We start from the raw sequence: 17,884 nt of genomic DNA on the forward strand, positions 1-17,884 counted from the left end.
CCAGCCTCCTGGCACTCTCGCCTAGAATGGGTCTTGGACTGCACTGCTCTTGGGCTCTTGGGCTTTCTTGGGCCCCTTCTTCCCTTTGTAACCCAGCAAAGAGCACACCTGTATAAACCATGAGCTGCTGGCTTCTCCAGCAGAATGCTGTGAGGCACAGTGTCAAGACTTTGCTGAAGTCCAGGTATACAACGTCCACAGCCTTTCCCTTATCCACTGCGTGGGTCACCTGGTCATACAAGGAGATTGGTCAAACAGGAGCTGCCTTTCATGAACCCATGGTGGCTGGGCCTGATCCCCACGTTGCCCTTTATTTGCTCTGGGCATACCTACGATGAACTGCTCCATAATCTTTTTCAGTACTGAGGTGAGGCTTATGGGCCTGTAGTTCCCCAAATCCTCCTTCTGGGCTTTCTTCATGGGTGTCACATTGGCAAGCCTCCAGTTTTCTGGGACCTCGCCTCTTAACTAGGAGTGCTGCTTAATGATGGAGAGAGTAGCTTGGCCACCTGCCTCAGTACTCTTGGATGAATCTGATCTGGCCCCATAGACTTGCAGGTGTCCAAGCGGCATAGCAGGTTTTGAACTTTAGGAATTTTTTTTTAACAAAAGGATTGCCAAGCCCTTAAACAGGCTGCATAGGCAAGCGGTAGAGTGTGTTTCTTCCTGCTTCAGGAGCCATTGGATGATGAATGAAGGCACGAACTCGTTTGCCGTACAGCAACGAGATTCCAGAAATGCAGAGAGCAGAGAATCTCCAAAGTCTTCCCAGAAGTCCTTTATTGCTGCATTGTAGAATCCCTGGCATCACAGAGTCTCCAAGTCCCACTTAGAGAAAAAGTCCCCGAAGCCCTTAACAGACAAAGCAACATCTGAGCATATCCCTAGCAACGTCCCTACACCAAAGCACTGGCTGAATCCCTAACTGAACTCCCTGGAGAAGCCCTGACCCCCCAGTCTGCCTTATAGCTCGGAGTGGCTGTTTTTTATATTCTTTGTTATCAGTCACCTGACCAGTAAAATCCAACCATGTATATAAACTGAAATCTTTTCTGAAAAAGAGGTGCCAGCATGTCATGGAGGTGGCTTCTGCAGTATGTTCCAATTAAAGAGTGCCAATGTGAGGATGATGTTCTTGTCACACATGGAATGTTATTGTTTTGCTCTACATATCATGCTAAGGAATTGGTCAACTAAGGAATCATGCACTCTGCACGCATCCAGCAGCTGCCCTCGGAACAGTGGCTGCACTGGTTGAGTTACAGTCCCTGGAGATGTTTAAAAGATGTGTAGACATGGTGCTTGGGAACATGGTTTAATGGTGGAATGGATAGTGTTAGGTTAGTGATCTTCATGACCTTAAGGGTGTTTTCCAACCTCAGTAGTTCTGTGATTCTGTGAAAACAGACTAGCAAGGTGGTAGTGACTTGTCCAAGTTCTTGCAGCAGTTCAGTGTCAGCTTAGATTGCAACATTCCTTAACATGTGGCACCAAACTTTGCATTCTCTATGTTCTACTTGGAAATTTCTCCAGATGTAGTCTGAGAGGCACTCAGGCAACTTTTTTATCTTATGTTTTCTACAACTGCATATCCTTTATTTAGGTTTATATTTGGGAGTTTGAAGACATGGTTGCTTCGGTGGTTTCCTTTAAATAAGTAAAGATGATCTTTCTGATCTTTCTCCTCTAATAAACTGGTTTTTTTTTTTTCTCTTTAGAAATGGGCATAATTTTTTCTACACAGTTGTATTTTATGTGTTTAGGGAGAAGCTCATTCGTCTTCAGCATGAGAACAAGATGTTAAAGTTGAACCAAGAAGGTTCTGACAACGAGAAGATTGCCTTGTTGCAGAGCCTTCTTGATGATGCAAACTTAAGGAAGAATGAATTGGAGACAGAAAACAGGTAAGAACTTTATTCTTTGTTTCAACTGACTTTTCCAACAATGCCATGTACTTCTGACTGTCAGTACTGGCCTCCTCAGTACAAGACAGGCATGAATTTACTGGAGGCAATTCAGTGAAAAGCTACAAGGATGTGATTACAAGGCTGCAGCATCTTTCATACAAGGAGAGTCTGAGGAGTAGAGCCTGGAAAAGGGAAGGTTCAAGGTGGATCTTACTAACGTTTATAAATATTTGATGGAACGTGTCTAAAGGAGATGAAGAAAGACTTTCCCTTAGTCAAGAAGAACTGGGTGTTACTGTGGAGAGCTGGAATCCCCCTCCAATACTGGCAATAACCAGGCTAGCTCAGTCTGGAAGCAAATGAAGCTGTATTTACAGGCAAAACTGCAATCTATGATGAAATGCAGTGAATATGTACAAATATACACTATTCACAAATATGTACAATCCACAAAAAAAACACAACAAAGCCCTCTGGCCACCCAAAAAGGGGCCGTGCTTCATTCCCCCCCAACCCCAGCCAGAAGGACTCCCCTGAGACCTCCCTGGCAGAAGGCAGAGAGCCAGGAAGCAGAGAGGCTGTTAGACTTAGCTTGTCAAGGTCAGCATGCAGGTGTATGTTATCTTCAGCCAGGGAAGAGAAAAAACAGGCAGACAGACTGAGAGAAGATGGACTGCCCAACTGCCCATGTCTTGTTTTGAGTACTGACTCTTAAACATTTCTATCTTTCCAATGGAAGTGTTTAGAATAAACATTATTTGCTATTTCACACCCAATAGTGATCTATTTACATTCTTTCACATTCTATGCTCGAACTTTGTGAGAAAAATCAAAGACATAGTCTTAAAACCATCACACTGGGTTAGAGATCATTTAGATAAGCTGGACACCCACAAATCCATGGGCCCAGACGGGATGCTTCCACAAGTCCTGAAGAAGTCAGCTAAGGTTATTGCTAAACCACTCCATCATTTTTGAAAGGGCATGGAGCACAGGGGAGGTGCCCAAAGGCTGGAGGAAAGTCAGTGTCACTCCAATAATCAAATAGGGCAAGAAAAGAAGGAGCACTCAGGAGACTACAGGCCCATCAGCCTCAATTCCATCTTGGGATAGGTGATGGGAACCTCCTTCTGGAGGTCACCTCTAAGCATGTGGAGGAAAAGATCATCAGGAATAGTCAGCATGGGTTCACAAAGGGGAAATCATGCTTGACCAATCTGATAGTCTTATGTGATGGTGTGAACAACTGAATAGATGCGGGGAGAGCGTTGGATGCTGTCTACCTTGGCTCCAGCAAGTCTTTTGACACGCTGTGCCATAACATCCTCATAGGTAAGATTAGGAAATGTGGGTTAGATGAGTAATCAGTGAGGTGGATTGAGAACCCATAGAGGTTTGTGATCCACAATGCAAGGTCTAGTTGGGGGCCTGTAGCTATTGGTGTTTCCCAGGTGTCAGTACTGATTCCAGTCTTCATCATCAGCCTGGATAGTGGAACAGAGTGTACTCTCAGCAAGTTTGCTGATGATACAAAACTGGGAGGAGTGGCTGACACAAGAAGGCTGTGCTGCCATCCAGCATGATCTGGACAGTGGGCAGAGTGGAACCTCGTGAAGTTCAGTAAGGGCAAGTGTAGAGCCCTGCACCTGGGAAGGAATAACCTCATGCACCAGTACAGATTAGGGGTTGACTGCTGGAAAGCAGCTCTGCAGAGAAGGACCTGGGAGTCCTGGTGGACAAGTAGTTCACTGTGAGCCAGCAGTGTTGTCACTTTGGAAGAAGGTTTAATGGCCGCCTTTTCTAGAGACTTTCTTAATGCACCTGGATGCATTCCTGTGCAGCCTGATCTAGGAATGCCAATATTAGCGTGGAGGTTGGACTTGATAATCTCTAGAGGTCCCTTCCAACCCTTACCGTTCTGTGATTCTGTTAGACCTCCATCCATGTCCAGACCTCAACAGGACACGGTTACCAACAATCTGCTGTAAGCGCACTTTCTTTAAAGAGGAAGTTGGATTTAGGCAACCTGCAAGTTTATAGGATTCTGTGACTTCGTGAAAGCAGTAAGCTAGTAGCTCTCACACAGTAAACCTGACTCTTAGAAACTCTCATTTCATGTATATATAAATAATTTCTTAATACATGCATTTATATTGTCTTGGAAGAGTATCATGACATTCTGGATGACTATAGGCTTTCATCTTTGGAATTGCTGTGTGTTTTAACTGCTGTTGAAAATTTTATTTGTATAAAACATGATACTGCATTTCTTGTGTTTCAGATGACACAAAAATTCTCAGGTTTCCTTTTGCAGATGTTTGAGATTTTTTTCTAAAAACCAAAATATTATCTGTTTCCTAGATTGGTAAATCAGAGACTTCTAGAAGTGCAGTCCCAAGTTGAAGAACTACAAAAATCTTTGCAGGATCAAGGCTCAAAAGCTGAAGATGTAAGTAGAAATGTACATCACATTTATATTCAAGTAGTTACCATTTTTGAAACTTGAAACTTTGTAAAAAAACTATAGGAATTATGCAGATTGAGGTTTCTGGTAGTTTTTATTCATATGATCTTATCACTAAATTATGCATCTCTAAATAGGATGTAAGATATTTGCCTGGGAAAGGCAACCATTCAATGCAGAGAAGGTATCAGATATGTTTTATTTGATTAATCGTGTCTGTTCCAGTAGTAAAATTAGCATTAAAATTACTTGTTTAGAATGGAGGATTTTGCAGGGAGTTAAGGAAATGATAATTCTTCATATCTTAATGTAGTATTTTTACTCTATTAGTTTACTGTTTACTTTTCTTAGTGAGAGTAAGGTGTTTCCTGACAGTGGAAGCTCTGTAAGCACGGATGTAAGTGTATCTTATAATGCAAGAGGCCAGGCAGGCCAAAACAAGGGAGGGGGGACAAGGGGCAGGTGAGTCAAATAATTAGTCCCTCACATAGTGCAGCATTTTCTGTTTCTGTATTCTGGATAAGAATGTAAGAATACACATTGTGACAGTGTGGAAAACGGCTTTCAGTCTTCCACTCAAAAATTGTTTGCCATCTCTTGTGTTTGAGTAAAGAAGCTCTAGAACTTGAAAGCAGTGATTTGCTGGACTGTATGTGCACAGTGTATGCTCACAATTCTAGTATTGTGTTGCTAATTGGCAATAAATTGTCATATGTTGTTTTCTGTTTCTGTGGTTTTAACTAATTTATATAAAGCAGTGAACTTACTAGCTGTGTATTTTCATTTAAGAGTGTGTTCAGAATCATAGAATCATGGAAAAGACCCTTGAGATCATCAGGTCCAACCATTAACCCTACTCTACCAAGTTCACCACTATGCCATATCACTAAGTGCCATGTCTAAACAACCTTAAAACACGTCCAGGGATGGTGACTCAACCACCACATCCCTGGGCAGCCTGTTACAATGCTTGGCTACTCATATCCATGAAAAAAAAATTCCTAATGTCTAACCTAAACCTACGCTGGTGCAGCTTGAGGCTGTTTCCTCTTGTTCCATCACAAAGTTCCTGTGAGAAGAGGTCAGCAGCTAACTCTCTATATTATCCTTTCAGGTAGTTGTAGAGTTTTAAGGGTTGCAGGGTTTCATTTAGCTTATCGTTTTAATTTTCAGAATAAACTATATGAAACCAAAACACCTAGTCAAGTTTGAGTATGATTATTTTCCTAAGTAACTTAGAATGCTTTTTAGAATGCTTTTTAAATACATCTGCTATTGAGTGATTCTGAGATAATTCTATCTTGTCTTGGTTATTGGCCAAAATGTTTTATTTTCAGGCTGAATAAGACTATGAAAAAAGTTATTCTCAGTTATTGAGCATTGTAAGGGATCCCTGTCTAACTGAATTCAGCTCTATTTACTACAGTTTTAACTGTGTCCCTTTTTTGATGCTGTAGTTGGGACAGTAATTTAGAACAGTCACTTAGAGGACAAGTTGCTGCCTATGTAGGTATCATCTGAGATGATTCTTTTAACAACAAAATATCATCATTACAACACCACAGTACAGCTTGCTGTGTGTACCAGACAACCGTTATCGAAGCAGAGCTGGTGAAGTTGCTGCATTCCTGGATGCTGTGTAGATCTGACCATGCCAGTGGTGATTTGTAGGCACTAATCCCATGGCCTGTTGTGCTGAGTTTGCTGTGTAGTATTTCATTTACTCTTAAAGAAGCAAAAAAGACAGTGTAAAGGTAGAAGTATTGTGGCTGCAAGAACCTTTGAAGACATGGGCACCTCATCCAGCCTCCCACACAAAGCAAAGCAAACCTCAGAGTTAAACCCAACTGATCAAGTAGATGGAAATTATGTTAGCACCACCTCAGTTATCACTAAGATATCCTTACAAAAAGAGAGATTCTTCAGAAGCATGAGAAAAAAGGAAATGCAGAGACATGGCATACCATATATTGATGCATAATTTTCAGCCTGTTTTCTGTTTTTCACTATTTTGTCACAATGCACTGAAATGCTTGTTTCTGCATACTTACACTGTAAATATGTTCACCCCAGAAAACTGAAGATCCTGTTTGTATTTACTCCAGAAATGTATCATGAGGGCTTGGAGGTTTTCGTTTGTTTGTTTGTGTTCAGATGCAAAGTAATTTTTAGGCTTCCCCAAAACATGGTAAATGTTACCTTCAGCAGGCAAACAACATTACAAGATACATGCTGCTTTCTAGGATCCACATGGGGAAATAAGCTTTATTTTGTATTGAAGTGCAAGTGGAAGGCAGGTGTTACAAGGACACCAATACCATTAGACCTGTAATGGGCACTGACATGTCCTTTTGGGCTGCATGATTAGTCCATCTGGGCTTTTGCGTGTCTAGCCAGGGAAAGGCCTCTTTACCCCAGGCTTCCAGACTACAGGAGCAATGCAGACATGCTTGGTGTGGTCACAATCACAGGTTTGAGTTGTTATCCTGCAGAATTCAGTCATCATTTATAGGGGTTGCTCAACAGATACCCAGAAGAGCTTTGACTTTGACATACTTCGTATGCCCTATTCTTACTTGTTTGTCATTCTTATTCTCCTTTTTCCTTTCCTATACAATCTGCCTTTACTTACTTCTGCCCTGCTGGACCTAGTCTTGCTATATCCATACCTCATTTGATGTTTCTTATACTGTTACATAAGGAATCATAGAATTGTTTCCATTGGAAAAAACCTTTAAGATCGTTGAGCTCAACCACTATTCTAGCTCTTAAGTGTGATGCTAAACCATGTCCCTTAGCATCTCATCTCTGCATCCTTTAAATGCCTCCAGGGATGGTCATTCAAACGCCTCCCTGGAAAAACTTATTAGAGTGTTTCATAAGCATTTGGGTGAAGAAGATTCATCTAATATCCAATCAAAACTTACACTGGACAACTTGATGCTATTTCATCTCATACCATCATTCACCTCACAACAACTTCCTTTCACATAGTTGTAGAGAGAGATGAGGTATCCTCTCAGTCTCCTTTCCTCTATATTAAACAATCCCAGTTCCCTCAGCCACTCTTCGTAATGATTGTTCTCTAGACCTTTCACCAGTGTCGTTGCTCTTCTCTAGACCCTCTCCAGGACCTCAATGAACCCCCTCCAGATCACTGATAAAGTTATAAAACAATTAGATAATAAGACAGATATAGTGGATTAGACATTATGGGGAACACCACTTGTTACCAGCTGTTAACTGGATTTAACTCCACTTTGGGCCCAGCCATCCAGCCAGTTTTTAGTCCTCCAAAATGCATACCCATCCAAGCCATGAGCAGCCAGGTTTTTCCAGGAGAATTGTATGGGAGACAGTGTCAGAGGCTTTGGTAAAGTCCAGGTAAGCAAACATGCACAGTTTCTTCATCCACTAAGTGGGTTACCTCACTAAGTGGGTCATAGAAGGAGACTGGCAGGACCTGCCCTTCATGAACCCATGCCTACTGGGCCTGATCATCTGATTGCCCTGTATGAGTTGCATAATGGCACTCAAGATTATCTGCTTCATGACCTTCCCTCGCACAGAGGCTAGACTGACAGGTCTGTAGTTAACCAGATCCTCCAGGCCCTTGTTGTAGATGGGTGGTCACGTTTGCTAACCTGCAGTCAACTGGGACCTCCCTGGTTAGCCAGGGCTGCTGGGGAATCATGAAATGTGTCTTGATGAGCACTTCCACCTCCCTCGGTACCCTTGGGTGTATGTCATCCAGTCCTATAGACATGTGTATGTCTTAAGTGGTGCAACAAGTTGCTAACTATCTCCTCTCAGATTCAGGGCTTCATTTTGCTCCCCATCCCTATCTTCCAGCTCAGAGGGCTGTATGTCAGGCAAAACCTGATCCTACTAATGAAGACTGAGGCAAAGACGGTATCAGCCATTTCCTTGTCCTTGACCGCTACAGTCCTTCTTGCACATAACAATAGACAAAAATTCTCCTTAGTACTCCTTTTGTTGCTAATTTATTTGTAGAAATATTTCTTGTTGTCTTTAACAGATGGAGCCAGCCGGTCTTTCAAATTTTCTCCCTGCATAGCCGCACAACAACTTTGTAGTCCTCCTAAGGGGCCTGGGCGTTCTTCCAAAGCCCATAAACTATCTTTTTTTGTCCCTGAGTCATTTCAGCAAAACCTCTCTTTTCAGCCAGGCTGGCCTTCTTCCCTGCTGACTTGTTTTTTGGTACAGGGGTACAGCCAGTTCCTGTGCCTTTTAAGTCTTCCCTCTTGAACAGTGTCCAGCCTTCCTGGTCTCCCTGGCCCTTCAGGTCTGCCTCACCAGGGGCTCTGTTGACCAGTCTCCATAACAGACCAGGGTCTGCCCCTGGAAGTCCAAGGTGTCTGTTCTGCTGCCCCCCTTCTTTACTCCTCCAACACTTGAGAACACTATCATTTCATGATTGCTGTGCCTAGGTTGGCCCCAAATTGTTACATCACCCACATGTCCTTCTCTGTTTGCAAACGGTCCAGCAAGGTGCCCTCCTGTAACAGGTTAACCCACCTGTTTCCATCTAACATAGAAGTGAGGGAAATTAACATAAACCAAAAAACCCTCGTGGTTGAGATAAAGAGATAAAAATTTTTTACTGAGCACATGAGATACTACAGTGCACAATGACCTTAGCTTAGTCAGCTTGGAGAGAAAGTGCAGCAAACCGCAAAAAGCAGCAGCATAAAGCAGAACACTGATGAACTAACCAACTCCCAGCCATCCCACTGCCATCCCTGCAGCAAAGAGCCAACACCCAAAATCAGCAACAGAAACAGGAAGCCTCTCATGTTACAATCTGGACTTCAAGCCGCATGATACTTTGCTCCAGCAAGTGCTCCAGTTTGAAGCTGCCATGAAGCAGCAGTTACTCAACTCAACCCATGACACTTTCCCTGGTTGGCTCTGTCACCAGGTGTTTAAGGAAATTGTCCTCCACATTCAAGGACTGCTCCCTGTCTGCTGTGCTGTATTTTCAGCAGACAGGCCCTTGCACTTATTTCCAGCAAGCTCGGTTTTGTATGCTACCCCTTTTGTTTAAAGCTCTTTCAGTGAGCCCTGCTAGCTCCTACGCTAGAATCTTTTCCCCCCTCTCAGGCTGGTGTCTGTTGCCAGCAGACCTGGTGTCCTGCAAATCAACCCATGATTATAAAAACCCAACATCCTGATGGAGACACCAGGCTCAGAGCCAGTCACTGATCTCCTGGCTCTTTCCGTTTATTCCCTCCTCACACTCTGTAGCTGGAGGGGTAGAAGAGAACACTCCTTGTGCTCCTGAACCCTTAACCATTCATCCCAAGGCCCTAAAGTCATTGCCCTTGGACTTGCTACTTCATCACTGCTTACCTGAAAGATTAATAGTGGATAGTAGCCTGACGGATATACTGAGGAAGAAGCTTTCTCCTTACATCACTAACCCAGGCCCCAGGGAGGCAGTAGACTTCACTAAGAAGTGGATCTGGTCTCCACATGAGGCCTTCCACTCTCTTCAGAAGTAAGTCACCTGTGACAGTGACCCATGTTTTAGACTTTTCTGAAGAGTTTTTGCTGCAGGGTATAGACCGACTAAACCTCAGCAACACCTCCAGGATGGGGTGAAGTATCACCTTTGTCACGGTTCACTTCCCCTTGTGTAGAGCATTGTATCTGTTTTGCAAAGGCAGCTGGGACAGTGAGGTAGTTTCTGGGGGTCGTGCCTGTTGCACTTGTTGCCATTGCCTACTGTCTTCTGAGTCGCCACATTTAGTCAAGCAGAGAGGACAAGGAGTTCTCCGTATCATGAACTGTCTGTTGAGTTTGTTTCAGGGAGGTCAGTGTCAAGAGCCTATCTCTTCCTCACATTCCTGATGCTCCTCAACATACTTATCTCCTCTCAGAGCTCCATTGTTAAATGGAGGAACTTCTTTACCCAGGCACGTCTCCTCCCACAGGCTTGCTCACTGCTGTCATCGACATTGTCATGGGGCATACCCTGTAGCCCTGTACCTGGGTGGCAGCACGTACCCACCAGAGATCCATCTGTGAAACTGCATCAGACCTGGTGGGCACAGGGGTGCCATGGCCTTCTGGTCACTCCCTGATCAAGCTCACCAAGCTTCTGCACCTTCCCTGTGTGCCTTTCTGCTTCACCCAAGCCTGCCATGGCCTGGCTGACACCCTATGCCCTGTTTGCTTGCTCAGTTGATCTGGTTCCTGCACTCTCTGAGAACTTCTTTTAAAAGTGTAGATGTGGTCACTGTTGCCCTGGCAATACAAGGCAGTCTTGGCCTTATGTGCTACTGCTGACACAGTTAAGTTCTCCTGAGTTGGTATTTCCCTAAATGGTCCCCAGAACTCTTCATGTGTTTGGCTTCCTGTGAAGCAAAGTCTCTTTGCTCATTTGGTGAAATACTGGCACAGTTTTTCCAGGCAGATGGTAGATGTCCCTTCCCTGGAAACACTCTGAGTCACATTGGGCAGGACTCTCAGAGCACCCTGATGTAGTTGAAGATGTCCCTGATCATTTCAGGGGGGGATTGGACTAGATGACCTTTAAAGATCCCTTGCAACCCAAACTATTCTATGATTACTCTTGGCATCTTTGACATCTGACCATCCCTCATGGTGGTGTTTATAACTTTTGTCATCTTCTTATGGTCTTTCTTAGTCTCATCAAGCAATTCTCTCAAGTCATGTGCCATGCCAAGTTAAGCAGAACCTAGCAAAACATGGAGAATAAAAACAAACTTTGTCCTTGAAAAGGAGACAGACATGTTCCTTTGGCTTGTTTAGGCACGGACTAAGTTTCCAGTAAAAATAATTTATTTTTGCGGGGTTTTTGATGTAAAAGAAAGATAGCAGTTAAATATTGGGGAAGATACCTGTTTTCTAAACCCCATCCCATTGTAAGTGTTTTTTTCTGATGTTTTAGAAGTGGAACTTCCTAGAAGTGGGAGGTAAAACTGAAACAACAAACGTGCATTTGTTGATTTTTACAGTTTATAATATTATAGAAATGTTCTGAACAGATAAAACACCTGAATGAATTTAAATGCAAAACCAGCTCAAAGGTAGATGAAGATATATTTTTTTTAATTACTTTTTTTAAAGAGATTGGTCTTCCTATGACAGAACAACAATTACAGTTATTACTTGCTAGGAACAGAGGATTTGGACATGTGGCTTTGAAGCTGACTGAGACTTCTGGGAAAAAAAAAACCCAAACAAAAGTAATGCTTACCCATTTGCCTGAATTTATCTGCCTTGCTTTAAGACCGTGCATGATCTTTGCATAGCTAAACCCACACGTTTTACTATTTATTCTTTTTCTAATCTTCTCTCTTGGGCAAATTCTGGGTAAATTCAGTCCTGCTTCTTTTAATTGTGTGTGCTGTTTACTGTTCTTAGTCTCATGCCTGGGAGAACATATACCTGACTAGATGAGAGAGGGGTAACTGACAACAGTGCTGATACTATGCAAATAATGTAAATGAAAATGTGCCAGTGGAATCAGTGCTGACAAGTAGTTGTGTCTGTCCCGAGCTAAATGCAAGTACAATACAATGATCATAAAAAGAAAAGATGAGATAAATTTTTATTTTCGTACCTTAGGAAAATGGACATTGCTGCCAACTTTTCCCTTTCTTGTCCAAATCAACCAATAGTTCCCCAGATGGCATGAGTGGTATTACCATTTCAAATGCTTTGTGACCAGGAAAGATGTGTACAAAAATTTATTGTTATAGGAAAAGCAGTGTTGCTGCAGTTGTTCAGAGGACTGGAAAAGAATAAAGCCAGATGGTCAAAACATGCGCAGATCCTTAGCTACTACCAAATTTTATGTACTCTCTCACTTCCTTAGAACAAGAAAATCCAACTTTGAAATAACAAAAAAGCGTGACCCAGGAATATGATCAAAGTCAGTATTTGGAAGTATTTACACGATAACAGAGCTGAAAGCTTTTTTGTGTGCACACAGTAACTGTCTCTGGGTATGTGTCTACACCTTTGTTAGAAGAGTATTGGAGAAAAATCAGTGAAGTAATTTCATTGATGATTTATATTTTGGTGGCATTCTGGACCATTAGTCACATGCTAGACCTCCAATATAATTTGTGCTGCATAAATACAAACCAAAAAGGCAGTTTCTGATTTAAATATTCTACTTTTGTGTTCAGTCAGTATGGCAGAATGACTCTGCAAAAACACTTGCATCTCTTGATTTTGGTAGTACATATTTTCCTCTGTTTTGTTACTTCTATGATTTTTGGTTTAAAGTAACTTTCCAAAATAGCAGTTGTGTACATTTTTTAAACTCTGGATTGAACACAATGATTTACAAATGTGTTTCTTTACTATTTTTATATTTTGGTTTTAGTGGTCTGTTTTAGAAAATATTACAGGATGAAACTGCTGATGAGAACAGAACAGAAAAACGCACATGCGTGAAAACCTGCATAGCTTTAACTTTTTCTGTTCATGACTTTCTAAATAGTTTCTTCTGTTGGCTGCTGTTTTGCTTTATACTAATGTCATCTCTGTTTCTTGGCATGGGCTTCTGCTCAAGGCTATTGTGAGTATGGCTTTCTATTTACTTAACAAAACTTTCAGTTTATAGACATACTTTTTGTTTGGTTGGTTGGTTGATTTGGGGTTTCTTTTTGAAAGATAGTCTCTGTGTGTGAAGTGAGCTTAAAATTAAAATAAACTTTACTTTGAAGATTTATTCAAAGAGTTTATCTAAATGTAATCTAACCAGAAAGTGGAATACCGTAAGTAGTATGATAATTTTTACATGGTCATGATTTTTGCATGTTTATAATCAGTAAAGATTACAGAAAAAGGGTAGAAGTTCTTCTGTACTTCAGTCAGAAACACTTTACTCCCCTTAGTTTCTGTGAGGACAGGAATTTACTGGAATTAATTTGCTACATGTCTTCATGCAAATTGCATTGTAGGGCAGGTCTTCTAGGAAGTTTTGCTGCACTTTCCAATTTCAGGTAAATTTATTAAGTCTAGTTGCAAAAGTAATGAAGAAATTAAAAACTGCCATAGAGTTTTGTCATTTATGGATCCTGCTTTTATTGATCTAGTTTCTGGAAAAATAATTGTAGAGTTATACAGTGCTCTAATTTCAGTAAATCACACAGCTGTGGAGAAAACATTTTTTACTGCAGAGGATGGCTTTACAGTTTTGATCTAAAACTGAGTGAAATAAAAATATGGATTTTGGTTAGAATGTCTAAATTATGTGTTTAAAATATTTTTTTATATTTTATTAAAGCTCCACAGTATAATAATAATAGTAAATAAATAACTAAATAAATAATAATAAAACATGTAACTTTCTATTTTAGTCAATTCTTCTGAAAAAGAAACTTGAAGAACATCTGTAAGTATTTGCTTGCCTGTTTTGTTTTCCATTTAAATTATGTGTTTTCCATGTAGTAAGGAAGGCAGACAGTCATTAATCGTGCATCAGGAAAATATACAACAAATCAAAATTCAATCACAGAAGAATGTTTGCAAATCTACTATTCAGATGCTATTTTCATTTCATAGAAAACCTTTGTGGGATAAGAGTGATGAAGAAAACATGATTTTGTGGTGGTTAGAAAGTTTCCCCAAACACTGTGTAAATCTTTACTCAAGAGGACCAAGAAATTATGTTCTGGTGAAAGCATGTTTTATATTTAGCATATGCTGTAGCATAAAAAGAGGTAAACATTTTGGGAAGTATTACAATTATATATTCTGCTACTTCTGCACCTTGCTTCCCTAAAATGCAACAGTCTTTTAGGTTAGCCATTCTTTCTCAGTCTAATCTCAATTAAGAATGTTTGTTTTAGGCATGCTTTGTACAATTATATGTAAATTCTAAATTAAGTTTATGATTACTGAGAATGAAGCTGTTTGTTGTTACGGTGCTCCATATAGCTTATTTAACAAACATTTCCCACAGTGAAATTGTCATTAATCCTCATGCCCCACAGTGAAAACAATCGCAGTCTTAGAAATTTATCACTGTCTGAGGAGGTTTTTTTAATAACTTTTAGTTCATTCAAGCACAGTAATAACATTACAAAAACAATATACGCTTTTATTGTTTGAAACAGTGAGAAGCTCCATGAAGCTAATAATGAGCTACAGAAGAAACGAGCTATTATTGAGGATTTGGAACCAAGATGCAATAACAGCTGTGAGTTACCTGTGCAGTCCATTTATTTTCTTTTAAAAGTATTTAATTCTTTACTTTGTAAAGTTTTTCATGTGCAAGATCTTCCATTGTGACATCTACAGGAGGTCCGAGTTAAGCAAAATGTTTGTTTTAAATATGTTGTTAATTTCTCTAGAAGCTACGGTGACCAAACACTTGAAATGTGGCAGATCACCTTTTAGAGACCACCACAGTAAGAAATGACAATGGCTGTAGAAATACAGAGTCACTGTCGTAACTGACCATTGAAACTCAGCTTTCAGAACTGTCATGTATCATAAGACCCTAATTTAGGAGATCAGGAGATCTTTGCTGCCATCACCAGGGTTTGGTTTTGGTTTTTGTTTTTGTTTTTTTTTTTTTTCTCCCAATATTTTTCTTCGGTGTGTTTTCAGAAATGTATTGTGATTTAAGAAAGTTCAGAAAAACACTGATCAGAGAGAATGTAGGGTGCATGTCATGCTGCTCAGTGGTATCCAGATCCCAGCATGCAGTAGTTTCCTAGCACATTACTTTTTTCCTGAAGAGTATAAGGAGGCTGGTGGGGTGTTTTCAAGCCTACATATTATAGAACAAGGCAAAAAATTACAACTAATGTAAGCTTTTCTGGTTTGTGACAGATCAATTGTATTCATAATGAAATCAGGGAAGATAGAAATATCAGTTCAGTATTCACTATATACATTCTGTATCTAAAGATAGTTTTCATTTCTAGTGAGCTAAAACTACAGAATATGTTATAAATTCTTGTGATGAAGAGGTTATTTATGACTATGAAAATTAATTTTAAAATTAATTATTAAAACTGTTGATAACCTATTAATCACTATTTTATATACATATTCTAGTACACGATTGTGAGATATTCCATAGCTGGTTTCATGTATAGAATTTGAATCCAATTAGAACATTTACAGAATTAATTTTGTTTAAAGAATGAAGGTGCAATTCCGCCGCTTGTCCACCAGATGGAGACTCGACAACACGCTGCGGCTTATATACAGGAAAGTTACAGTGTGTCAGAGGCTTAAGCTAGGAACTGTCACGCGAGCTGGGCACGGGAGGCTTCGAACTGAATGTTAGTGGGTGCTGCACAGGTGAAAGATACACTGTGTCTCTTGTTTGTGGCGAAGCAAGTTGCTCGGTTACGGTTAGATGGGTGCTGCCTGCCCGGTTTGCGCTGGGGCTAGCTCCTGGGCTGGTCCGTTCCGGGGCGGGGTCCCAGGGCTGAGGCTGCGACTGCTGGCGGGCCCGCGGGCGGGGCCTCCCACCAGACGGTGATGGTGGGGGCAGCTTTCTCCTCCCGCGGCGGTCGGGGGGGATGAACGTAGACTTTTGCCGGTCGGCGGGCTCCCTTAGCAGGGCTCGGACAGTTCCCTGGGGTCGGCGGTCGCTCGACCGGGGCGGCTCCCCGGGTAGCGGCCCTGGTGGGGACGGCCCGGCGGGGTGCAGCGACTGTTCCCCTATAGGTGGGCTCGGACGTCTCCGCTCGTGCGCGGCGGCGGGTGGGCGGGGCCGGACACTTCCTGTGCTGGGCGGGCCCTTCCGGGGTCAGCCCACGCTGTGCTGGGGTCAGCAAAGCGGCTCCGGATGGGAGAGCTGGGGCGGGGGGCGCGGCTACGCGGAGTGCCGGTTTGCCCTTGGCTCAAGGGAGCGGGCGGGACCCTCTCGCGGGTAGTCCCGACTTTGGATCACAAGCACGGACAGTGCTCTGAATTTCCCTGGCATGTACAGCGCTGTGGAGCGCCGAAGTGGCTCCCTTCTCCCGCGAACGGAGCGGGGTCACGCAGGGTGCAACTGGGCGCTGTTCCTGCTATCGGAGCTAGCACAGAGGCGCTGTGGCTCGTCGTGTGCTGCTTATGGCTGTAGCAGACGGTTGGGCTGCCGGGAATTCGGGCTAGTCCTCCCACCTCTCTGGGCTAAAGGCTTTTTGCCGTCTGGCTGGCGCCCTGGTCTTTGTCCCTCTCAGCTCTGGGCTGAGTAACCGCTCCGGAAAGGAGAGTGGAATTGGGGATGTGCCCAAACATGCTGGGGCAAGTTTTACAGTATTTGGGGCATAACTCTGGGCATACGGTGCCTTCACCACATCTAAGGGAATGTTAGAACACTTGGAAATGAGGTCCAGGAACTTCATGACTCTCAAATAATCCTGTCATGCTTGATTAGCTTCAGCATGAGACACAATAGCATCTTAACATTAAAACATACTGAAGCTTCTGTAGTTTGCCTTTTGAAGAATCTAGGTCTGAACTTTTGTCTTGGTAAAAAAAACAGTTTTACCTTCTTCCTTTCTCTTCAGGCATGTGAAGTGCATGAATGAATGATTTAATATTTTTTCCCCAGGTTTTTTTTTCTACTTTGGCTGTGGCCAAATAGCATATTTTTAAAATGAATTCTTGCACTCTTGGAGACCATCTGCTATTGGTTCTCTTACTGATCAATGAAAATCTTACTTGATCTCATTACCAACTTAATGTTTTCTGACTACTTACAAAACTGCAGGAACAACATGAAATAACATTTTAAAATGAGGCTGCAAACAGATGAACGGAGGGTTGAGCAAGGTAGATTTAGGTTACACATAAGGAAGAAACTCTTTACAATGAGAGTGTTAAAATACAGAAACAAGTTGTCAGGGATGTGGTTGAGGCCCTGTCTCTGGAGACATTCTAAATCAGACTTGATGTGGTTCTGGGAAGCCTGGTCTAGTAGGAGGTGTCCTGGCTCACTGCAGGGAGGTTAGACAAGATAACTTCGAGGATCACTTCCAACCCAATGCAATCTGTGAGTCTGAGAAGGAGACATCAATGTTAGATCCTATTTGATCCAGGGTGCTGAACTTATTTGTTAATTTGATTGTTTATTTAAGACTTGTTGAATGATATAAGCAATAGTGGATTGATGCATTCTTACATCAATACAGGAAAAGCCTTATAAATAAGTTGTCCTAGTGGTTGGCACTGCTGCTTAAGAAAATGTAGGGAGAAAATTAAACTGAGAATATTCATATCACGAGTCTAATAAATTGCTACATTTCAATAATTTTAAGCAAGTGTGGTGCCTGTTAAGAATTATTTTGCTTATATAAAATAAGAAAACTCATCTTCTAAGTATATTCAGTAATTGAATTTATTTATGATTCCATTTATCTTTATTTTTTTCATGATTTTCAAAGACAACCAAGATTTGTGTGTAACAGACATTTCATGAGATTATATAAGCGTACACATTTTTAACGTGTTTGTGAGATGTTCAGTAGGTAAAACCTTGACATGTCCCTCATCATGTTCT

The 17,884-nt window shown here is 41.7% G+C and overlaps 1 protein-coding gene across 1 annotated transcript in view; it reads left to right on the forward strand.

Annotated features, from left to right (window-relative positions):
• Positions 1-17,884, forward strand: part of HOOK3 (hook microtubule tethering protein 3) — a 102,661-nt gene that overhangs the window by 70,180 nt on the left and 14,597 nt on the right. The window contains exons 15-19 of the mRNA XM_054397959.1: positions 1,764-1,904; positions 4,269-4,356; positions 12,872-12,949; positions 13,734-13,768; positions 14,493-14,575. Coding sequence (XP_054253934.1) covers positions 1,764-1,904; positions 4,269-4,356; positions 12,872-12,949; positions 13,734-13,768; positions 14,493-14,575 — 425 coding nt within the window. The remainder of the gene's footprint in view (positions 1-1,763; positions 1,905-4,268; positions 4,357-12,871; positions 12,950-13,733; positions 13,769-14,492; positions 14,576-17,884) is intronic.

This window comes from Indicator indicator, chromosome Z (assembly GCF_027791375.1).
Source record: "Indicator indicator isolate 239-I01 chromosome Z, UM_Iind_1.1, whole genome shotgun sequence".
NCBI classification, from domain to species: domain Eukaryota; kingdom Metazoa; phylum Chordata; class Aves; order Piciformes; family Indicatoridae; genus Indicator; species Indicator indicator.